At 41.2% G+C, this 24760-nt stretch overlaps 2 protein-coding genes and 1 long non-coding RNA gene across 4 annotated transcripts in view; 2 read left to right on the top strand and 1 right to left on the bottom strand.

Annotated features, from left to right (window-relative positions):
* The first annotated feature begins 169 nt into the window (after positions 1-169).
* xaf1 (XIAP associated factor 1) lies at positions 170-5143 on the top strand. Of its 2 annotated transcripts, none has more exons than XM_005461015.4 (7): positions 170-326; positions 1162-1297; positions 1843-1899; positions 2433-2658; positions 2767-2831; positions 3949-4230; positions 4321-5143. In XM_005461015.4, the coding sequence occupies exons 1-7, from the start codon at positions 289-291 to the stop codon at positions 4351-4353; spliced, it is 837 nt and encodes a 278-aa protein (XP_005461072.1). In that variant the 5' UTR covers positions 170-288; the 3' UTR covers positions 4354-5143. The 2 variants fall into 2 exon arrangements, with proteins under 2 accessions (XP_005461072.1, XP_005461071.1); XM_005461014.4 differs by having other exon boundaries at positions 2764-2831.
* A 75-nt stretch (positions 5144-5218) lies between these two features.
* tekt1 (tektin 1) lies at positions 5219-11575 on the bottom strand. Its single transcript, XM_003456316.5, has 8 exons — positions 11316-11575; positions 10503-10677; positions 10236-10401; positions 8391-8519; positions 8137-8283; positions 7742-7967; positions 6028-6224; positions 5219-5891 (listed from the first exon to the last, which is right to left on the bottom strand). The coding sequence occupies exons 2-8, from the start codon at positions 10666-10668 to the stop codon at positions 5732-5734; spliced, it is 1191 nt and encodes a 396-aa protein (XP_003456364.1). The 5' UTR covers positions 10669-10677; positions 11316-11575; the 3' UTR covers positions 5219-5731.
* A 3016-nt stretch (positions 11576-14591) lies between these two features.
* LOC112842177 (uncharacterized) overlaps positions 14592-24760 on the top strand; it is a 19885-nt gene continuing 9716 nt past the window's right edge. The window contains exon 1 of the long non-coding RNA XR_003213883.1: positions 14592-15254. This is a non-coding gene — a long non-coding RNA (uncharacterized LOC112842177). The remainder of the gene's footprint in view (positions 15255-24760) is intronic.

The following is a 24760-nucleotide window of genomic DNA, read 5'->3' as shown; positions in this document are numbered from 1 at the left end:
GGTAAATGTTAAAATATTAATAAAAATGTAAATAAAAACACGTCCCTAAATAAGTAAGGAGTAATTTCGTAACAAAGCGGTCAAATTCAATAAATTGAATATGTACAAACTGAAACTGCCACTGAAAACATATTTAGAACTCGCGCTCGCCCCTCTGTGGCAGGTGTCCGCAATAGCAACCTGTAAACAACCGCTAGATGTTTTCACTTTCTTTTTTGGGGAAGCAATACCCAAGTTGTGAGAGCAGTCAGACATTTCAGATTAATCTTCCACACTCGGATCATTTTTATGGAAGACAAGGAGGCAACACGCACCTGCGGCCAGTGGTGAGTTAGTGTCATGTGACAGCTTTGTCTGAAGTGGAACTTTCATTTAAAAGTTGTACTTTTAAATGATTGTTTACAATTAATTTGATAACCGGAAAGTGAATGTGAATAAACCACCACGTAAGGTGAAGAGATTGGAGTCAAAAAACTGAACAGAGTGAGTGTCAGAATGGCAATTATGTCACAAAGAAAGAGACACATTGTCCTGATCTGCTCATATATAAAAGTCTTTGTTAGAAGTTTGCAAACCAAGTATGGTTTCGGTGACTGAAAAGTGATATGGAACGGTAAAATGCTTTAAAACTGTTTTCTAAAGAGGGCTCAGTCTCAGAAAGCTAGAGTCAGTCCACCCTTTCACTGTGTATTAAGCCCATACTGCGCTCTGCTTCAGTTAAGCTGCTGCTTAATGGAAACTGCGTGAGTACGTCGCACAGTCTGACAGTTTATGTGAATCACAGGCAGTCTTAGTTTCGTTTTCAGGAAGGCTCTCTCTAATAAAGATATGACCTACTGTTACTGCTTCACTGGATAAGGTGTGTCTCATCTCTAACTGATTGTAAGCAATAATAAATCAGCATATTTTTCTCCTCTCGACCACTGAACACTTCCCTGTGCTTCTACTGTGTTAACATGTAGCAGGACAGTCCAAAAAAGAGAGTCCAGCTGTATTACAGGCAGGGCATACCTGTCACCTCCTATAGTCGCATTCAGTAGGACAGCTGAGCACAGAAATGTGGTTCTCGGGTACATACTTTATATCTGTGTTTGTTTGTTTTTGAATCTAACTTCCCTCGCTACAAAATGACATACGTCTTTCCTTCTTTTGTGGTTTAAGCCACAAAGAGGTTGCTGAAGCCAACTTCGCTCTACATGAGACGCACTGCAGCCGATTCCTATGTGTCTGTCCGGACTGCAATGAATCAGTTCCCAGGGATCAGCTGAAGGAGCACAGAGAGGAACAGCATGCAGAGGTACAAACACGGTGAAGCCGTTTATTCACACACATCCACTTCATGGAGATCAGCATCGGTCCAGAGGCCACATACAGAGTGCTGTCATTTCCTGCGCGTTGGTACACCCTTTTTTACCTTTTGTGCATCAGCATGTGTCTGTGTAGTGAGCAGTTTGCATATTTGCCGAACAAGTGACTGCTCGCTAGTTCAGTCCTAGGGGGAGATATAAATGCTTTTGGGGGTCATGTCAGGAAGATCATCAGGTGTAAAAAAAAATGTGCCACATCAAACACTCCCTGGATCTCCCTGCTGTGGTGACCCCTGGTGAATAAAAGGAAGCAGCTGAGAGTAGTTTTGTGTATCAGGGATGGATCCCTCAATTATTGGGCAAAATGTAGGTAACAACTCAACATGAAGGCAGTGAGATTTATGAGCTATTCCAGTGTTTACTTTGTTTTAAAAAGAGTTGGTGTTCTTACAAAGTGAAAAAGTAAAACACGTACACGACGCACAGACACAGCACCATGCATTCTATGTAAATCTGCAACTTTGCTTGTTATCAGGTGAGCTGCTCCAAGTGCAACAAGAAGATGGAACGTTGTCAGCTGATGGATCATGAGGTGAATCCAACACCACTACTTAGGTAGACATTCAGACACATTAGAACAACATAGTGACAAATCTGCAGCTGTGGTCAGAAGGTTACATTCACTCATCATCATGGGCATGGATGTCAAGGTGATTTGGGGCTTTTAATCATTTATTAAATCTATTTTGGATTTTCTCAAAGCCACTCAAGATTACACATATACAGGCTCAAATATTTACATGCACCCCACTAATATTTGATTAAATGTGCCTTAACAAGTAGCACTTTGCACTCAGTTTACTTTACTTTGAGTAAGTTGAGCTGAAGGTTGCACAATGTCCTTTTGACAAGCTTAAGCTCTAGCTTGCCATGAACTGGAAAGTGCTGGAACACCACCATCACTGTCAATGGTGAAGAGAGTTCAGTACATCGCCATGGACTGAGATGGTTCTGACCAAAACAGAATCCACACCTTCATGCTCAAGTTAAACTTGCAGCTGCCCACATGGGCGAGCCCTAGTTATCCTAGTTATCAGTCTAACTGTGCTTTTCACTGTCTCACAGGCTGATGAGTGTGTGGAGCGTCTGCAGGCATGCCAGTTTTGTGACCTGGAGGTGCCATCGAAGGAGCTGGACGGACACAGCTTGGTGTGTGGGAGCCGCACTGAGCTCTGCAGAGACTGCGGCTGTTACGTCAGACTGAGAGACCAACCCAGTCATGGCTTGACCTGCTCAGTCACTGAGAAGTCATCAAGTCCCCTACAAGCGACCAGCAGGGCACTCAAAGAGAGTAAGAGAATAATAGATTCAGCAAAAATCTCAGTAAACCTCAGTGCAATTTTATCTCTTGCTATTATCTCCTGCATGCTAACGCTTGGCGTGCTTCTCTCAACAGCAGAAATATCAGTGAATTGTACCAGATGTATGGCATCATTTCCAGTTGCTGATATCGACGAGCATGAGGTATTTAAAAGCATTATTTTACATATAATAATCACAGTTTATCAAGCTAAGCAGGCTGCTTGTTAGCAGAAAATTGAAAGGATACATGGGGATTAAAGTCACACACATACGCACAACAAAAAGACTAAAAATATAAATAAACAGATATGACACTGGAGGAAAATATAGGAAGGCAAGTAAAAGATGAAAATGATAAGACAGAAGACATCACGTGTAGCAGAATCACTTAAAAACAAGTCTGTAGAAATGAGTTTTAAGAGGTGATCCAAAGGAAGTCAGTGGTTCTTCTGGTCTGATCTCCTCAGGCTTCCTCATGCCCGAGAAGGGAGTTGCAAATACAGTAAATATGCGTATGATTATCTCCAGATCAGAGCATGAAAGTCTAGGTGCTCTAGCCTCTTCTATTTCATAGAGAGGAAGAATGTGAGGCTCAGAGTTAAGCACTAAATCAAACTGAGCACATAGGTGATGAGCAGCAAGTTTAACATTTGTGTGCAGAGGGTCACATATCTCTCAGTAATGTTTATGTCCTTTGAACAACACCTCATAGTACTGTATCTCCCCAATAATACACTTCGCTTCTCAGACTAGGGCTTACTTGTGGTGCCTAGGGCATTTAAAAGTAGAATGGGAGGCAGAGCCTTCAGCTTTCAGGCCCCCTTTCTGTGAAACCAGCTCCCAGTTTGGATTGTGGAGACAGACACCCTCTTTTCTTTTAAGATTAGGCTTAAAACTTTTTGATAAAGCTTATAGTTAAGTTAGGATCAGAATCCTCCCTTAGTTATGCTGCTGTAGGTCTAGGCTGGTTCTGCCAGAGGTTTTTTCATGTTAAAAGGGGGATTTTCTTTGCCATTTTCACCTAGTGCTTGCTCATAGGGGGTTGTCTGATTGTTGGGTTTTCTTTGTATTATTGTAGGGTCTTTACCTTACTAGTGTATTTTTTTTTTTTTTTTGCTATTTATAAATACAACTGAATTAAATTGAAAGAAAAAAAAAGGTATTGGATCAAACTGTTCACACTGATGATTGTTATTCATATTAGGAAACATCACTCTACAGTATTTACACCGTAAAGAGTCACTGTATAATACCTTTTTCTGTAATCCCCACAAAACAGATGGAGTGTATTACAACAACCAGGTGGGAATATGAAGTCGAAAAGCAGTCAAAGGGAGCATCAGAGGAGGAGTTGGAGGAGGAATCAGAGGAGGAGTCGGAGGATGAGGTTGATTTCTCAAAAAAGGGGGGCACTCCTCAGCTGATGACCACCAACAAGGAATTAAACTTCTCAGACAGACCCAGCCGTGGCCCCTGGATCAATGGAGGCGACCCAGATCAAATCAGTTCATGCCCACATTGTCATCTGGCTCTGCCCGTCTCCACACTGCAGTGGCACGAGGTAATGTTTCTGAAGCACCAAGGATTTAACTGAAAATCGCTGAAATTTACCAATGGTAAGATGTTCCCCTCTACTCCTGTGTGTCTGTAGGTGAAGTGCAGACGTCACATATGTTTGAACTAGAGACAGAGCTCCTCAGAATGGAAAAGCTGCCCCCAAGAGCTTTGATCAACACCATAGGAGAGCATACAGGCTTTGCAAGTGCACGTTTCAAACAGATCTTTAGGGTTTCTTCTGATGCTTTTATTAATGTTTACATTTTTTGTTTGTTCTTGAATTAAAGTACTTTACTCTTCATCTAAGTAAATTTCACATTCCTGATACTTACAGTCTATTAATTACAAGCACGGCCACTTAACTTTCATGCTAACCACTTATCCATCGTATTCACAGTTTCCACTGCTGTGTGGAAAATTCTCATGATAACTCTAAAATGTTTTTATGCTCATATCATGTTAATATTTCGGCAGTGGCGATCACCTCATCTTTGTTAGATGTGCACAAAGCAGAGGAAGAGGGGACTGATGGGAAACGTGTGCTAGAAGGTGCAGAATTCTGTATTCATGGGAGTGCCCATGAATCACTAACATGCTTCCACAGCTACAGTGTGATGCATTCACTGACCTTTCCACGCCGAAGGATATTTACATGTATGTGAGGCTTAGTCTATCGCTGACACCCAGAGCTCTGTGCACACTTTTGCCTGTTACCCTGTTAAGACTGCAAGCCTGAGGACTTTGAGTTGCGTGTTTGAAGTACTTCCATGAATACCAATTGGTGAAATGATATGATTTTTTTTTTTTTTTTAAACACTTCTTTACAAATGAATATACACTTAATGTGTAACCTACATGATCTTCCGCTGTGAGATTTTTAAAGTTTATCCTCACATTTAAACCAAAGGTGTCCTAAACAGGGCTACACCGCTAGTTCTGTTTTGGCAAGTGCAGATCAGAGTGCCAAGACCTGAAAGCTAAGTAAGTTTGACTTCTAGTCATTTAGGCAAACGCTACTAACATATGTGGTAATATGTGCCATCGGGTTCCGTGAGCTTTCGTGTTAATAATGCCCACATAATGTGGCTGACATTAAAGGGTCATCAGTAAATGCAGTTCCTCTGGGGATTCAGGCTATACAAGCTGGTGAAGGTGATCAGTAACTCTCTTTTACCTTAAATCAATCTTCTTTGGAGGTTAAATTTAAATATTACTTTTAGGTCTAATAAATTCAGTTTTTATTATCCTGTGTGTGGGCTTCATTCCTGGAACATTTTGCTGTAAACCAAAAAAAAAAAGCTATTATGTAGTTTGTAAATAAAAATAATCACAAGATTCTATGTGAGGTCAATTTAAATTTTTTAGTTAGGGAAAAAAGAGATTCAAACAGTTGTAAAAGAAAAATGATGCCAACCAACTACTTAAAAGAGAAACAGGATCACAGTTATTGTAAAGAAAATGTTATATGACTGCATTTTGAAATACATCTCAAGTGCATATAATGGTCAGAATGTATGTGTCCTGACAGGCTCCCTGAGCTGAGTGCAGATGACTTCGTCAATGTAGAGAGAGCTGGCCTTCATATTGACATCCTCCTCCAGCCTCAGCTTGCAGCGCACTAGCGCCCTCTGCTGCTCCTGTGACTGAGCTGTTTCCTCACGCAGTCTGACAGCACAGAGACAAAAAGACATTGCATAATGATGTGTGTCCCCTGCAGTAATATCCCCAAATACTGCACACGGTCACGAGGTTTGAGCTGTGCAGCACAAACATTTTACATCTGTTTTGTTGCAGGCCATACTTCTTGATGTGAGAGGTGAGGTGCTGGATTTCAGTGAGGAGCTGAGCCTGGGCTAGATCGTAGCACTGCTCCTTGCTGGGCCTCTGGAGACGCATAGCCAGCCGGGTCTTTGCCAGATTCAGGGAATGCTCATTCTCTGTGATGGCCACTTGAAGATCCTCTCTGAGCCTCTCCTGGCTGGATATCTCAGACAGAATCTAGAGGGAATACAGGTGTCACACCAGGGGCAGCCAAGATTCACAATCTGCAGTGAAATTATTTCAAACGAATTCTACTATGAAGTTAACATTCTAACATTTTATTAGTCCGTTCCTCTGTTGTAACTAGCAGATATATGTGTCTTTGCACTCCACACATAAGGTTATCTTGCTAATACACTTTGCTAGCATTAGCTGTTTACTTTGCACTCTATCCTCTCATCAAAATATGGTCACCTCTGGGACCAAAATACTAAGGTACTGTGCAAGATGCTACTCTTGAGGCCTCAAAAATGCAAATCCAATGATGACGCCACAGTTGCTATGTCTGTTTTTCATGTACACTCTATGATTCAGTTCATCTGCACTCTGAATCTTTATCTACTGGGGACAAAGTTTGATGTGATTCACATCTTTTTGGCACTCTGACTAGAGGAGGGCCCTCTGGTTACATGCAGACACATTTTGCTCTGCACCTGTTGATCCTCCTGGAAATGAAAACTAAAGTGAGAAGTTTGTTTAGCAGCGTACCTGCAAATGTGGACTTTCAGCGACATTCTGACTGAAACAGAGTTTTGAAGTCAGGGAGTAATCACAATTATCTGAGGCCAACAATATCAACAATGTATGCATGCTTTCATTCTACAAGAGGATGGGCTATTATATTTTAATAATCATTTTGCTGATGCAATAACATAAAAAAGACTTCATGCTTACACTTACTGCAGGGTCTGTTTGGAGATAGTGCAACCCCGATTTCTTTAAAGTTAAACTATGCATGGCCCCTGAATGCATCATATGAAGTCAATCATACAGTTACTGTTTTGAAACGATATGAGGTATAAGGACACTGTCCATGAGTGTGTATGCACACACAAGGACAGACTGTCGTAGAGTGCAGCAGATTGTACAGGCAACTTTCTTGGAAACCACACATTCAAACTATGTGAGTAATGTGTTACAGGAAACCAAAGACAATAAATAGACAAAATGAAGTAAGAATTTGTGAGGCCATCTATGAGAGAACCAGTAGGAGTTTTAGACCATCAGAGTGACGTTTATAAAAGTCAGAACTTTTTGGCAGGCCATCATTCTTCCTAACTCTATAAAGGCATGTTTGGGGATTAATTCATTGGGGATAATAAAATTTAGGTTAGGGTAACATTAAGGGTTTGATGCTTGGCACTCATGGTTCAACTTACAGGTCAGAGGCCATGCAAAGCATTCATTTGAGTGAATATCCTCACAGATATGGCCAAACAAATACACCTGCATGTGCACCTCCCTCGACAAACGCAGGCGAGGTCAACTTTTGTGCAAATACGTGAGAGTATGAAAAATGTGGGAAATGCACTGACTTAGGTCACCACAACACATGTGCTAACTTTAAAGCAGAACAGAAAATGATTTGAAACCAGTCATTTCTTTCATACCTGGCAGAATGATAAACACAGCATTACATCTGCTTCCTTGTATATTACAACAAGCACTCAGTCTAACAAACCCCCCTGTCCTACCTCGGGCAGTTTCTCTTCCATCTGGCTCTTGACAGACTTGATTTCCTGGATATGTGTCTGGAAGGCAGTTGTTGTAGCCTGAAACTGCTTCTGCATGTCAGCAGCTGTCTGCTCCAGGACAGACTGCACCAGGGCCCTCATGGATTCAGAGTTGGTCTTCTGGTGCTCTGCTTTAGCTATGTTGATATCTGAGATGTTCTCCCACTGCTTTGGAGTCACTGTCAAGCTAAGAAAAACCAAATGATGCAACTATCTTTTTAACATTTCTTGACTTTCCTTTGATGCAGAAAACTTAAGGAATTAATCACAGCATAATTTTAGACCTCAAGTAGGAAAAAACTAATTCATGTCTGAAAACTTTTTCTACATGTTTCTGTGTTAAACAAGAGGTTCACCTAGGCAGACCGGTGCTCTTGGTTGTGGAGAGCTGCAGGTTACCGATGGAATGGGTGGTCATTACAACACAGGAGTTGTCAATGTGCTGGGCCTCAGATTTCTCCTTCAGATCCTTCTCCAAATGGTACTTGGCAGATCGGTTCAGTCTGGAACAAAACAGCAGACTTTCACTTTGGTTGGCTGAGCAGCAAACCCAAAGCCTCTGTGTGATTATATGATGCCCTCGAAATCAAATTGAGCCCAATTTTCTTACCTAATCTGTTCACTCATCTGCTCCAGTGTACGCTCCAAGAGGGAAGCTACTCCCTTGAGAACCTCCTGCTCCTTCAGCAGCTCTCTTTCCACTTCATCCTCCACCCTCTCAGCCGGGACGCGTTTCATCCTGCAGATCATCAGCCTAATGTTAGCCTTAGCTAGGAGGTGCATCTTTACAAAGAATTAGGGCTGACATTAGCTTCTTTAAAATGTATGCTTCAATCATTTCCTGGACTCTTTGTAGGGCTGGGTGATATGGCCAAAAATCCATATCGCGGTATAATTTGAAGCATGTGCGGTAACGATATATATCGCGATATATTATTTTCTTCTGTACAGTATACAGTATGTTCCACATTATAAGGAAAACTTAAAATCCTTTAATTTTCTCAAAAATCGACAGTGTTCATAATAATCCGGTGCACCCTATGTATGAATTCCGGTTGTGCTTACTGACCTCGAACCGATTTTATGTGGTACACGGCGCTCAAAAATCTGTCAAAAAATGTTTTAGTACGACTTTGGCAAGCTACGAAGCTGCACCGGTTGATGGATTGTCGGAGCATTACGGCTACCGTAGTCAGGAGCCGGCAGCACGGTGGTTAGCACTGTTGCCGCACAGCAAGAAGGTCCTGAGTTCAATTCCACCATCAGGCCAGGGTCTTTCTGTGTGGAGTTTGCATGTTCTCCCCGTGTTTGCGTGGGTGTACTCCGGAGTGAGTGTGAATGGTTGTCTGTCCTTGTGTGTTGGCCCTGCGACAGACTGGCGACCTGTCCAGGGTGTACCCCGCCTCTCGCCCTATGACAGCTGGGATAGGCTCCAGCGCCCCCCGCGACCCTGAAAAGGATAAGCGGAAGCGGATGGATGGATGGATGGATAGTCAGGAGCCTTGTGGGGTAATCTGGGTCCAAAACTCCGTCCTCTGCGGGTCCCAAAGTCAGTGAGAGTTAAAAACTGTCTAAACTCTTTAATCTTTAATAAAATGATCAGCGTTTCTGCTTTATCAGTTGTAACAATCAAGTTTAACATCCAGGCATCCATGAAAACAGAATTGATTAAAACGAAGTTAGAAGTTAGCAGGAAGTTAGCTCGCTAGTTTCCACCTAAACATGATATACCATGTTCTGACTGAGAGATTTCTGACAACATTAAAACGTACAGCTCTGCTAGCACTTCCAACATAAATGAAGACACAAAACTAAACAGCAGTGACGTTTGTAGGGTTACTGAAGTTGGGCTAGCTGGTATATAATGATATGCTACGTGATCGCTAGCAACACAGCTAGGTTAGCATAACATAAACAGTGAAGCTAGAGGATGAACGCTAACTTTTTTCCACTCGATAAAAATAACGGGAGGGTTTTGATGGTTAGGGACAAATGCAATCGCATGGCAGGATGCTGTAAACGGACCAACCTTCAGTCAGGAGAACAACTGAGATAATCCATCCACAATACCAGGTTAGTCATTAATATACTGCAACAACATGGGAATAGAGCAGCTGTGAGAGAATTCAACATTAATAATTCAATGGTACGGAAGTGGAGGAAGCGCAGTTTTTGGCTTTCCACATATTCCAAAACGTGTTTTGTCTCTTTGCTATTACTGTCGCCCGGCATAATTTGCAGATGATGCGATGCTTTGAACCAAAAAACGCACAGCTTGATAACACCATCAACATGCGCTATTGCGGTAGAGCGGTATAGTCAAAATCTCTACCGCTGGCCAAATTTATATCGTTTCTACCGTATACCGTTTATACCGCCCACCCCTAACTCTTTGGTAACATTATTATTATATACTTGTAAACATTTATAATAATAAATAATTTTTCTTCCTCACCTCTCCTCCAGACAGAGAACAGTGACTCTCAGAGGCTCTTTGGTGCCCTCCACAGCCTTCACAACACTGCTCTGTAAAGTTATAAGAGCATCAGTCTCCAGAATGACCTCCTCCAGCTTTAGCTCCAATTCCTTTATCAGAAACTGGATATCTCTGACCCGCTGATCTGGACAGCAGAATTTAAAAAAAAGAAAAAGAAAAAGAAAGAAACATTACAATTTACCTCCATAGTCTTTCATTCTGTGTTAAATATTCATTTTTGCTTACCGAGTCGCTTTTTGTCATCATTTTGCATGCGCCGCCATGCTTTGTCAGTCTCCAGGATCAGCCCTTTGCACTCTGCCCTGAAGAGCTCAGAGTGATTCAGCATAACTTCAATGTTTTTCAAATCGGGTCCCGCACCCAGCTGGGAGCTGTGGTCCGGGAACGACATCGTTCTCCACTTGGTAGTGAGTATGAGCAGGAAGGAGGAGCATTAACAAGGAAGTGGGAAGAAATGTGGCTGCTGATTGTTACAGAGAAATTAAAAAATAACACCAGAGGAAAGTGCCCATGACACTCTGCTGGGTCTACTGAACACCAGCTGATCACCTCTACAAGAATATCAAACACTTAATATCACCCTGTACAACTGCACTGCTGTAAAAAGGAGTCTTGGACAGCCCCAACACTCATCATACCTAAAACACCAATGTTCTACTTCTTAAGAGAAGTCTTGAGTTAATGCAGCCTGAGACTGTGTCCTAAACAATGATGCAAATGCATACAGCGTGTTTTCTGTCCTGTCTCCCTCCCCTCTACATTAGCAGATGGATTTTCATAGTCAGCCGGCCATTAAAAAGTGAATGAACAGAAACACAGTCAAAATGAAAATAACAGCTTCCTTTAACCCCCCCGGTCCGGACAATTCAAAACATACCAGTAAAAGAGCAAAACGACATGGCAAATTTCCATTTGAAACAAAGAGTTTATGTCAACCCCAAAATTACTTGCCCGCTGTTCAAACTTCAATCTTATATCACAGAGTTTCCGACGGGTTAACTTAACAAACGACAGGAGCCTAGCGTTTATGATATATACCTTCTTTGGTACAGCAGAAAACCACCAGAAGAGTCCGTTTTAATGTCCTCTACCTTTTGCAGGAGTTAAGCAAAACAAGTGGTTACCATAGCAACGGCTAATAACACCTCCCGGTAAACCACTGGAGTACTGTTACATAACACCACTCAACTATGGAGAACCGGAAGAGTCACGAGCATCGAAATAAAGCGTTTTAAAAATGTACTGTGCATTAAAATTATACATCAGTAAATTAAAGTAGATCAGATTCAATTTCATTTACAAATTCAGTTTTAATTTCGTATTTTTGTTTAGGCATTAACAAAATAAATTATTGTTTAACTAATAAAATAAGAGTAAATAATATAAATAAGTATTTCAAATTCAAGGATGTTATGATTTAAGAACGAATTGTGCCATAAAAATAATTGTGCAAAAAGATCTAAATCCTAATTTCAAAAAACATTTTTGAATTCCAATTTTTAAAAAAAGATTTTCAAAATCTTTTAAAGATGTAATTTGTTAAATAAGTGGATTCAAGGATCGAATTAGGAATACAGATGTTCGTTTTTCTGACATTTTAAAGGGTGATCCCACTCATTATTTTCAGATCGATCCATTTCCTCTTAGCTATCGGATTAACTATCATAATTCAGCTTTAACATTAACTACAGGACTAGCTACGTAATTCGCTAATAAAACTCATTAAGGCAATGGTGTGTGGTATATGTGGCAAACGTACAGACATTCTTTACTTTAAAATTAGGTCTTTAAAGGATGTGTCTATCAGAAACTCACAATAACTTCTGTTGAGAGCTCCAGCAGATTTTCTGTGTACAGGCTGTAATCAGCTGACCTGTGCTGATACTCCTCTGAATTTTCCTGCTCTTTGTGGATTTACAAAACTGAATTTAACAGAATGTAACGAAAAAATTTAACAAGCTAACTTGGCTATTTTCCATTCCTTACACTGACATTATACTGTTTATACTAACTGTATACTAGCCACTAAACAGGTATAAAGGTGAAAATCAGTAAATGAAACTAAGCATTATCAGTATAAATTCAAAATGTCTCTGCTATAATTTATGTAACATAACTATGACCTGAGCACCACAGTCGCTGTGCACCAGTCGCCACAGTACAGCAAGTTACAGCAATGATTTATTTATTGTAGGGCCTACCTTACAATATAAAGCATCTTAAGGCGACTGTCGTTGTGATTTGGCGCTACAGCGTATTTACTGAACCTCTGAATAAGAATCAGTTTGTTTTGCAGGATGTTTCAAAATATTTTAAAAAAAACTTTACATCATATACAGATCTAATATTTGATTGAAAAAAATAAATTAAAGGTCTACTTTTTCCGGTTTATCAAGCATCACTAAGCAGTGCTTACCTTTAAATATAACTTGAAAGATTGTATTTAAAATTACCTGCAGTTTTATAAAACATTATTCTCTTTACTCCCATTATTTCCTTTAACTTATCCCTCTTCCTTGATCTTCTGTCCCAAAAATGCAGTTCCCGAAAGTTGCTATCCACTTTAATCCTTAATCCACTCTAATCCTACAGCACTACACATTGTAGAGGAAATATCTTTTTGCCGCTTTCATTTTTGTGTGTGTGTAATAATCACTGGTCATGCTATAAGATTGCCATTGTTCACCTCTGTTAGATTGATATGAGTTTGTTGTTTAAAGACCGGTAAATAAAGGCTTCCCTCTAATGTGTTGAACCCAAAGTAATGAACCCATTTTTAAAATGTAAGGAAATTACAGTAAAAGTACAGATATTTTGTCAAGGGGTGGGAGGAGCCAACATGAACGCAGATCTCACCCAGAGGTTGGCCATAAGATTGACTTCTCCTCTTCAGCTGCCCAAAAAAGGCTCTCGATCAAAACATAAACAGACTATCCGTAGTACAGGCAAAAGAAGCTGTCCTCAAAAAAGAAAAATTCCACCTGCTACTCTGGAGGAGTTGTCATCTCTATTGGATACACTGCTGGAACACAGTAAAGCTGTGGGTTGTGGGAATCACCCATAATTTTTTATATAGGGGGTCTAGATTTATGCCAGAAGTGCATTGCCATGCAAATAATTTGTATTTACTCAATATGTACTTACTTACTACTGTTCAAAAGTTAAATAAAGAAACAAATAAATTTTTGCCTTTTTTAAAATTAAAACCACTTTATAGAGAATCACAACAGTTACAATGTAGAATCAATGTCATTTATAGTGACAAATGACAAAATGTTTTGAAAAAAATCTCACTATATATACAGCACAAGACTTTTAAGAGTATTTAACAAGAGCACGTTTCGTTTTTCCCTGGTTGTACTACCACACCAGGGCACATGTTCACCAAAACCCAGCAAGGCTTCACTATCTTATCCAGAAGGGTCACCGCTTCACCCTCACATGGAAGAAGTAATATGATTGGCATAGTGGTATGTTTGAGGCAGGGTTTTGGAGTGCCCCATGTGTAGCGTTGGAACCCAGTCAGGATTTGTATCGTCAATTTCATAGGCTGGTTTGCCTGCAATAATGCCAAATAATTAGCAACTCTATAAATAGAACATAGTTCTGCAAAATCACTCACTAGGATGTTTGTTCTAATTTGCTATGACCTCAGAGTGCATTGAAAATAAAACTAATAGGCTATAAAGAGTAATATGAACTTATTTAGAACTTACCCGAATGAAAATGTCTGGAACACACCAACAGATATCTGGGGATGGTAGAGAGTTCAATATCAGCTCGTCTCACAGTTGCTGTACTGGATGGACGACTTTTTTCCAGGTGGGGAAACAATGAAAAGATAGCCCATTTTTAAGTTTATTCTCTTGCCGATCGTGCGATCTAACATTACAACCGACCACACAGCAAGTACGAACCATAGCTGATGTTATTCAGTTAAACTTTATTTATATAGGGCCAAATCACAACAACAGTTGCCTCAAAGTGCTTTATATTGTAAGGTAGACCCTACAATAATACATGCAGAGAAAAACCCAATAATCAAATGACCCCCTATGAGCAAGCACTTTGGCGACAGTGAGAAGGAAAAACTCCCTTTTAACAGGAAGAAACCTGCGGCAGAGGGCGGCCATCTGCTGTGACCGCTTGGGGTGAGAGGAGGAAGACAGGATAGAAGACATGCTGTGGAAGACAGACAGAGATTAATAACAATCACAATTCAATGCAGAGAGATCTATTAACACATAGTGAGTGAGAAAGGTGACTGGAACTGGAAGCTGGTTCCACAGAAGAGGGCCTGAAAACTGAAGGCTCTCCCTCCCATTCTATTTTTAAATACTCTAGGAACAACAAGTAAGCCTGCAGCGTGAGAGCGAAGTGCTCTAATAGGGTGATATGGTACTACAAGGTCATTAAGATAAGATGGGGCCTGATTATTTCAGACCTTGTGTAGCCTGGTTAATATATCTATTTTAGACCCTACAGGTTGAAAGGATATAAATATTGTAATGTAGAGACTTTATTGTAAATATTTCATATATTTGTTTAAAAAAAACAAAAAAGAGTTCAAATGCATTAAAAACGTGTTTAAAATCACAATAAATAGAAGTCAATCATAATTTAAATGTTCATGGAGTTATAAGTTACAAGAAAACCAAAGGTTAGTTATCTAATGTGAAACAAGGAAAACTTTATTTGCAGCAGCACGTTACCGTGTGTTTGTCCCAGTGTAGTCAGCAGCCCGGGTATACCGCTAATTCCAACCACGTTGCTGAGTGGAGGCCGCATGGTCGCCAACCGAGCCTGCCCCTCAGCTTGCCCTCGCACTTAGCCCAAAGGATTTGTGAGTAGACCTGAGCACATGCGTTTTGTTTTCTGCTTGTTTACCAAGTGAAGCGGCCATTTGTGTGTTTTCTGGTCCAACGAGCCCGAGCAACGATCAGGCCTGCAACGGTTTCAGTGAATGAGCTCACAAAGGTTACAAAATTTGAACTGAACTTAAAGGGGAATATTTTGGATAAATTTGTTGTTTCTAAAACATTGACTGTGAGTTGTGAAGAGAAAACATCCAAATACAATATTCCAAGTCTGAAGTGTTTCCTTACAATTCAGTAAGGAAACACTTCAGACTTGGAATATTGTATTTTTTTTATTTAAATCATACTTTATTTTGACTAAATCTTACATTTTGAATTTAAAGTTTTGTGTTGTGTCATAATTATTATTTACAGAGTTTATAAGTGATAAGGGTTACTAAAAAGGTAAAAAAGAGGTTTAACATGTTACGGTGTGTTCACACCGAACGCGATAGAGGCGTCCAGAGCGTCAGGTTTACATATAAAGTCAATGGAAAAGCGCGATGACACGCGATTGCGCGTCCGGCGAAAATTTGGAAGCAGATTTGCGTCGCGAAAACGCCAAAACGCGTGAAACGCGCGTCAGTCTGCCGCGTCTGGCGCGTTTGACTCGCGAAAAAAAGCACGCGCGTGAGTTTTTGTGTTGCACTTTATGCATACGCGTGTTTCGCTTTCACTGCTCGAGTTGGAAAAATTTGAACTCCAGCGTCAAGTCGCGCCGCGTCAACCAATCAGGAGCCTGGTGACGTGGCTGTAACCAGGTCAAAGGGGCAGATCAAACCAAAGCCCTTCATTCTTCATTCAGTATGGAGGAAAAACTCATCAACGCAGTGGCTAATCGTCCAGAACTATACGATGCTAGCTGCTACTTCTACCGGGACAGGAATAAAAGGACCGAGCTTGGAGGCACAGAAGTGAGGAGATCGGGCAACCTGGTAAGTTCATTTGTTCTTCTTTTTAATTTTTAGACTGACCCGATGAAGCCGCGCTAAAGCTAGCAAGCCCGCCTACTGTCCCGCTATTTTCCCACTGATGTACAAATACCGTTCTGGTTTTATGCATGTTGTCATATAGGAATATATTGTTTATTAATAAACAGCACACAGTGGTCCCGCTCATCCGTCACTGCCTCGCTTTTTCGCTGATTTTTCATTGCACCGTACAGCATTGCATTCTGCAGCCTGATTGACAAATCTCCTCCGTGTCGTGTCTCCTGTGCTTGCCAAATTGATCATGTTTGGTTTTGATAACCATCACGTCCAATAGAAAAAACAGCACAAAAACACCCATAACTATGACCCTCATTCGGAAATAGACACCTGCACCGGGAGGAAAAGGAAAAGGCGCATGAAAGTGGCAGGCAGATGAAGACAAAACGCGGCATAAAAATACTTTTACGTTTTGCAATCTACAAAGGTTTGCACTTTGAGAATCAACTTGTGAGAACTGTGACTAATGTTCATGTGTGTGGGGAAAAAAGTGTAGAAAGTGCGTGGCGAGGGGCTAGTTATTCTGAGAACCCCTGCTGCAATAAAACAGGGACCACTGTATATACTTTCTCTATGATTATTGTATTCAACCTGTTAACATTTAATATTGTCTTGATAGAACCAACTGATTCTGCTGCAGAGCATCCCCTGTTGCTTCTCCTGGCTCCCCAGTCCCTGAGCTCCTGCTGCTGCACCCACAGGTATGTACAGCAAGCACTGATAGCTTTTTACTCGGTGTGGGATTGCCTTGTGATCACCTTTACTAAATATCTACAACTAATCTGATTATATCCTGTTTTGTTTTTTCAATGTTGAAATTAAAATCTAGTAGCAGCCTTCTCATTTCTTTGTGTTTTGTGCTGTGTTTTACAGGCCCAGAGAGGAGGACAGCTCTGAGGCAGATGAGGGGACGGGTCCCAGGACGGTCCATCGGCGGTGGAGCTGGCCATCCTGGAGTCCCTGAAGAGGCCACGCCAGTCTCCAATGGAGCATTTCCTCCTCAGCCTTGTTCCTGCTCTGGAGAGCAGCTGGGTCTTTTTTTTTTTTATTCTTGTCTCTCTGTAAATAGTTATATTTTATATATTTATATTTAATGTTTTTCTCTGTGAGAATTTTAATATTATTTCAAATAAATTTTTATAATGACTAATGTCTCAGTTCTACTACACAGCAAATGTTGGCACACGACTTGACACATGTAGAATTTATTTCATATTATACTAATGACAGAATATACTAATACAGTGGGATGCAAAGGTTTGGGCAACCTTGATAATAGCCATTATTTTCCTGTATAAATCGTTAGTTGTTACAATAAAAAATGTCAGTTAAATATATCATACAGGAGACACACACAGTGATATTTGAGAAGTGAAAAGAAGTTTACTGGATTTACAAAAAGTGTGCAATAATTGTTTAAACAAAATCAAGCAGGTGCATAAATTTGGGCACCACAAAAAAAGAAATGAAATAAATATTTAGTGTATATCAATGTGTGTGTCTCCTATGTGATATATGGGGGGCCTTTGTCTGGACGTGCTTCCCATCCAGAGCTCCACAGCAGAGAGGGAAGTTCCAGCGCTCCTGGAATCCCTCTGTGATGGACCGCCAGTCTCCAGGTGAAGGCACAGCCATGAAGTCGCCCACTAGACAGTCCCAGATGGCCGTCGCTACCTGGGGGGTGATCTGGCACACCGTGGACACACCGACTCTGAAACTGAACGCGATGGTCCTGAAGGAGTCCCCGGTGGCAAGGGACCTGGACAAAATTGTTCAAAATTAGTATTATGTGTACTGCAGTTACAAAATACATTATTCAAATTCCAAAATACTTTTGTGATGTCAGATTTAAATTACAAAACAAATCTTACATAAAACATTTTCTAATTATAAGGATAATTACATAATATATATTAGATATAATATAAAACAGTCAGTTGTGTTTTGTTTTAACTTTACCATATCATAATTTGATTGGTAGCAACTTTTACCACTACAGTGAGCCAATCACTCATAATTCCTAAACATGTAAATCAGGCAGGAATGAAGTAAGACATTAATAGAAATAAAGAGTTGTATGTTGACATGTAGCCCTTTCCTTGCTTAAATCATTAATATTTTTGAAAAATTAATCTGTGATAAGACATAGCTTATCAAGATAGAACCATATAACTAAAGATGAACCAAACTGTTCACAATTTTATCTACCTCTCAGTTTAAAGAAAGGCTGGTGACCCCTGTTATAGAGTCTGACAGCTGCCAGGATTACATACAAATATTCATCTATACCAGAATTAAACCAGGTGTAAATAAGGAGTGAGTATCACTACAAAGATTAACCCACAGTGGTCCTTGTACCAGTTTGATATCAGCAAACACAGAGAGCATACACTGATAGACACCACAGCCATGCTATCAATGCTAACACTGATAACAGCATAAATTGAATTAAATCGGGACTTGATGAGACCTTTCAAGTATGACTAGAAATATTATAAACAGTCATCTCCGTACCACAGTTTGCTATCAGTAAACACCGACGGCATTCATTGATAGCATAGCACATCCATGTTAGCAGTGTATAAACTATAGTTTAGCATATATTAGCACAGGTATCAATAAAGGACTACCGTATTAAACACTTTTACTAACCGCAGGCAGATGGACAGGCGCTCTGCAGGTGGGATTGAGCACCTGTAGTTGGTGTCTAGGCGGGCGATGCTTGGACCAACGCGGGACAGCAGGTCCTCAAACTGGGCGAGGGAAAGACGGCGATATCGCTGAAATCGGCTGTCATCCAGGCGCAGCTCCTGGAGCAAGTGGTGAAACTCACCAAACTGCTCACCCGTCTGGAGGACTTGATGGACCCAGGTACGGCGAGGACGTCCTTAACGCTGCTGCTCTGCTCTCCACAGTAAATAGAAACGCTAGCTCGACAGCTGCCGTCTAGCAAAGATACTGTCTGGCACAACTTCCTCCCACATCCCTCCCACATTTCCGGTTCACGCGCGTCAAAATATGCAATTTTGACGCGCGATGGATTTTTCTTGGACACGCGTCGAGGTGCGAATGTGCACGCGTCAAATTAGGGGCGTTTGGGGCGTTTTCGCCCGCGCCTATCGCGTTCGGTGTGAACACACCGTTAGATAAATTCATTATTCTTAGTGAAGATTAAACAGAACTCATATTATTTTCACTAAGTGGAGGCACCGCCAACATTAAGATTTCTAAGTAAAAAGGTTAAAACTGGTTAATTATTGTTTCTCCTGTTTACCAGTAAAATTAAGTAACGTACCCAGGGCCCCGCTCATAGTACTGTCACCACCTTAACCGAGGGTTAATCCAGAGCTACTTGAGTTGGGTGCTACACTTGTATGTAAGGAGCAGGATTTTGAATTCAATTCTGGATTTAATAGGAAGCCAATGAAGGGAAGCTAAAACAAGAGAAATATGCTCTTTCTTTCTAGTCCCTGTTAGTACTCTTGCTGCAGCATTTTGGATTAACTGAAGGCTTTTCAGGGAGTTTTTAGGACATCCTGATAATAATGAATTACAGTAGTCCAGCCTGGAAGTAATAAATGCATGAACTAGTTTTTCAGCATCACTCTGAGACAGGATATTTCTAATTTTAGAGATGTTGCGCAAATGGAAGAAAGCAATCCTACATATTTGTTTAATATGTGCGTTGAAGGACATGTCTTGGTCAAAGGTTCCTCACAGTGTTACTGGAGGCCAAGGTAATGCCATCCAGAGTAAGAATCTGCTTAGATACCATATTTCTAAGATTTTCAGGGCCGAGTAAAATAACCTCAGTTTTATCTGAATTAAGGAGCAAAAAGTTAGCGGCCATCCAGGTCTTTATGTCTTTAAGACATTCCTGCAGTTTAACTAAATGGTGTGTGTTATCTGGCTTCATGGATAGATAGAGCTGGGTGTCATCTGCATAGCAGTGAAAATGTATGCTATGTCTTCTAATGATACTGCCTAGGGGAAGCATGTATAATGTAAACAGAATTGGTCCTAACACTGAACCCTGTGGAACACCATAATTGACCTTAGTATGTGAAGAGGACTCTCCATTTACATGCACAAATTGGAGTCTATTAGATAGGTATGATACAAACCACTGCAGCGCAGTACCTGTAATACCTACAGCATGTTCAAATCGCTCTAATAGAATATTATGGTCAACAGTATCGAACGCTGCACTGAGGTCTAGCAGGTCAAGCACAGAGATGAGTCCACTGTCAGAGGCCATAAGAAGATCATTTGTAACCTTCACTAAAGCTGTTTCTGTGCTGTGATGAGCTCTGAAACCTGACTGAAACGCTTCAAATAAGCCATTCCTCTGCAGATGATCTGTTAGCTGTTTGACAACTACTCTTTCAAGGATTTTTGATATGAAAGGAAGGTTGTAGATTGACATATAATTAGCTAAGACAGCTGGGTCTAGAGATGGCTCTTTAAGTAAAGGTTTAACTACAGCCAGCTTGAAGGCCTGTGGTACATAGCCAATTATTAGAGATAGGTTGATCATATTTAAGATTGAAGCATTAATAAATGTCAGGACTTCTTTAAGCAGTTTTGTAGGAATGGGGTCTAAAAGACATGTTGATGGTTTGGAGGAAGTAATTATTGAAGTTAACTCAGAAAGATCCATTGGAGAAAAAGAGTCTAAATGAATATCAATGGTACTAAAACTAGCTGTAGATAATATTACATCTGTGGGATGATTATTGGTAATTTTTTCTCTAATGATAAAAATTTTATTTGTGAAGAAGCTCATGAAGTCATTACTAGTTAAAGGTAAAGGAATGGTTGGCTCAATAGAGTTCTGACTTTTTGTCAGCCTGGCTACTGTGCTGAAGAGAAACCTAGGGTTGTTCTTATTTTTTTCAATCACTTCTTTACTTTGTATCGGATCGATACCAAAATATGCAGTATCGGACACCACTAACAGGAAGTGATACTCTACCACAGAGAGAGCGAACACTAAGTGACAGCGCCAACAATAAGTTGTTTATTCGTGTGCTTTCGCTCCTCTCAATTGTTAGTGCTTTGTTTGGCCCACACTAATGGCGCCTCAACCAAAGATCCTGGCAACGCCCCCTCCCGCAACGGCACATTACAAATCCTGGCTTAAGTTTTGCTTCAGGGTCCCCTTTTCTTTGTTCAATGTCTTGATTTGGGCTTGAAAGCCAGAAATTCCACTACCCTTTCTTTCTGCTCACATATCTTTTAAAGTTAATGTAGGGAGTAAAAGTTAAAAGTTGTCAGAAAAAAAAATAAATACTCATGCAAAATTATTAAATTTTTTGATTTTGAAAATACAGATGCCTGAAAATTAACTTAAGTACAGTAACTAAGTATTTGTACTTTGGTGCTTCCTACCTCTACTCTCTGCTAAGGTATTAGGCTGACAGTGGAAAGTTTAGAATTATTGCTTCGTTTTAAGGAATGAATACAATGAATAGAAGTAGATCAAAAGTGCTAAAATGCAACCACTCAGACTTAATAAACAAAAACAAAATCAGTTCAGTCCAATAAATTTTTATTTGCAAAATGCCAGTTCAGAAGAAGCTGCTTCAAGGCACTTTAATATTGTAAGGTAAAGACCCTACAATATTACAGAGAAACCCCAACAATCCGAGGACCCCCTATGAGCAAGCACTTGGCGACAGTGGGGAGGAAAAACTGCCTGTTAACAGGCAGAGACCTCCGGCAGAACCAGGCTCAGAAAGGGGCAGCCATCTGCCGCGACTGGTTGGGGGTGAGGTAGTGACACAGATGGAATGTGTTCATGTCACTTCCTCACAGCAAACAGATGTTATTATTTACTGTTGTCTACTATTTTTGGTGTTACGGTAAATACAGGCCCTCCTGGGTTAGAGATGTAACTGCCTCAGTGTATTTTTAGTATTGTTTTTAACCATATCCCTTAGTGATTGATTTTTATTTTAGAAAAAGTCCATTTATCTTTGTTGACCAGCTTAAAAACTGGTTATTTTCTTCAATGTATGAAAGGGAATGATTGTTTAAAATTGTTCTTTCTGGTGTGGGAACAGGTCAGCAGGTTTCTTAGTGGTGTGACGACCGGGCTGACGGGATCTGTTACTTAATTATGGAGGTGTGTTTGTTAATTTTGGGCGTCTATTGCGTAATCTTTGGAGAGTTGTTGGTTTATTTGGAGGGTCTGCGGTTTAAATTCTGCAATGCCAACGTTTTGCCTACGAGAGGAGGGAGGAGAAAAACCTTTTTTTCTGTCTTTTGAGGAATGCTGGAGATGACTCTGGTTGAGCGCCCAACCTCAGACTGCTGATATGATTTCGCCATACAGTTTGACTTGGCCTTGGTGGAAATCTGAGGTAGCGGGGTGTGCTTTGCGCTCACCTCAAGTGTCAGTTGTTTATTTTCTTCAACAAGGCTGCTGTTCTTAGCCTCATATACAGAAAGGATTCGCTGTGTTGTTTCTAACTGCTTTTTGCTGTTTTGGCAGCAAAGATGGCGGCTGTTCGTCTGTCGCTGTCAGTTTTGTTTGTATTTATATTGCTCCTGTCGTGTGTCACTCAAGAAATCGGGTCATTACTGGTGTACGATCGCCAATCGCTTCTGAACCTCCGAAGTTCTGGACAAAATATAGCTCCATTTTCTAACGGAGGTCAAAATTCATGGTGTCCGCTGCTGTCACATATCCCAACTTGCCTATGCCGTGCAGTCATGCTACCTCCCCGGCGAAGACGTCGGGGTAGGCGCAGTGGTCGGCTGGTTAAACTCAAAATCTGTTTAGCGCACCATCCCCACTACCGTCAAAGGAATACAGAGATTATTTCCTGGAGTTTTTGTGCACCGACGTTTCCTGGACTCCGTGGATTCCTGCCTCATCCCCGTCGTCTGCCAGGATGACGCGCCGCTCCTCCGTGACCCCTGTCCTCCTCGGCTCAACGTGCGCCGGTGTTCTAGATCAACTGGCGTTTAGATCAACTGGCGTTTAGATCAACTGGCGTTGGTCGAACAGATGTGTGGCAGTCTTGCGTTTCAGGAGCTGCTACCGACAAACCAGCAAAAAAAACGCCAAATGTGTCATCTGTGACACTTGTGAGGTTATCTCAAACACACTCCGTCAGTTTTGATGCCGTTGAACAACAAAATGTTTAAAAATGTCGCGAGTTTACCTGGTGATATCCTCATGTGCGACGCGATCGCGAAAACAGCAAACAATTAACACCACGCCGGTGCTCTTCACAGGGCAGCAAGAGTAAACGATCGGGAGACTCTTGTCGTCGTTATCGTCCCCCTCGCACGTTTTATTTCTCCGGTTTCAGCGTTTTTGCTTGTCGTCGTTATCGTCCCCCTCGCACGTTTTATTTCTCCGGTTTCAGCGTTTTTGCTTGACAACTAAAGCGTGCAGTTTACCTTGTGCACTAACATGGACTCGAGTCAACCAGCGCCACCTCTGGCCAAGTGCCACAGCCTACAGCCAGATCAACTTGTGACACACATCTGCAGCACGTTTGAATTCGTTTCATGCACAATACATTTGTACCTTTCAATTGTGTCTGTCTGCTTTAGTTGTGAAGCAAAAACGCTGAAACCGGAGAAATAAAACGTGCGAGAGGGACGATAACGACGACAAGAGTCTCCCGATCGTTTACTCTTGCTGTCCTGTGAACAACATCGGTGTGCTGTTTTCGCAATCGCGTCGCGCTGTTTTCGCAATCGCGTCGCACATGAGGATATCACCAGGTAAACTCGCGACATTTTTAAACATTTTGTTGTTCAACGGCATCAAGACTGACGGAGTGTGTTTGAGATAACCTCACAAGTGTCACAGATGACACATTTGGCGGGGTTTTTTTGCTGGTTTGTCGGTAGCAGCTCCTGAAACGCAAGACTGCCACACATCTGTTCGACCAACGCCAGTTGATCTAAACGCCAGTTGATCTGGAACACCGGGCGAACCTCCGCAATCTGAGGCCGCTGTGTCGGACTCCCTGTGCCTTTGGGGCTTTTACCTCATCCCCGGCTCCTGTCAGGATTGGGCTGGTAAACGCCAGATCGCTGGTGAACAAATCTTTTATTCTGAATGAGTCATTCATCTCCTGGAAACTGGACTTCATGTGTGTCACGGAGACTTGGCTTAATACTGGTGAGTCCAGTACTTTATCTGAACTTTTACCAGCGGGTTGTTCCTATTTTAACACATCAAGGACATCAGGGAGAGGAGGAGGTACGGTGGTTGTTTTTAAAAAGGATTTTAAATGTAAACAGTGTGTTTTCCAGCCCTCGTTTTCCAGCTTTGAGCTCACGTGTTTTGAAGTTAATCGCTCTAACTCTGTGCTCTTTGCTGTTATTTATCATCCCCCTAAATACAATAAGGAATTTCATAAATGACTTTTCAGAATTTCTAGCTGGGATTATGCCCAACTACGATCATGTTCTTATTGTGGGAGATTTTAATATCCATGTCTGTTGCCCTGATAAACCTCTGGTGAAGGAGTTTTTAAGCCTCATTGACTCTTTTAATCTGGTCCAGTCTGTATCCCACACATGAACATGGACACACACTAGAGCTGGTCTTGTCACACAGTCTACCTGTGTCTAACGTGGAAGTGACTGACACTGCTTTCTCTGACCATAT

Source organism: Oreochromis niloticus, linkage group LG14 (genome assembly GCF_001858045.2).
Source record: "Oreochromis niloticus isolate F11D_XX linkage group LG14, O_niloticus_UMD_NMBU, whole genome shotgun sequence".
In the NCBI taxonomy this organism is placed as follows: Eukaryota; Metazoa; Chordata; class Actinopteri; order Cichliformes; family Cichlidae; genus Oreochromis; species Oreochromis niloticus.
This window is presented reverse-complemented; position numbering and strand designations above follow the sequence as displayed.

Coding starts and splice junctions, on each gene's coding strand:
- xaf1 (XM_005461014.4), top strand. CDS start 289: ATGGAAGACAAGGAGGCAACACGCACCTGCGGCCAGTG. Junction 327..1,161: donor ACACGCACCTGCGGCCAGTG/GTGAGTTAGTGT, acceptor TTGTGGTTTAAG/CCACAAAGAGGTTGCTGAAG. Junction 1,900..2,432: donor GTCAGCTGATGGATCATGAG/GTGAATCCAACA, acceptor ACTGTCTCACAG/GCTGATGAGTGTGTGGAGCG.
- tekt1 (XM_003456316.5), bottom strand. CDS start 10,668: ATGTCGTTCCCGGACCACAGCTCCCAGCTGGGTGCGGGACCCGATTTG. Junction 10,402..10,502: donor TGATGACAAAAAGCGACTCG/GTAAGCAAAAAT, acceptor TCTGCTGTCCAG/ATCAGCGGGTCAGAGATATC. Junction 8,284..8,390: donor CAGATGAGTGAACAGATTAG/GTAAGAAAATTG, acceptor GTTTTGTTCCAG/ACTGAACCGATCTGCCAAGT.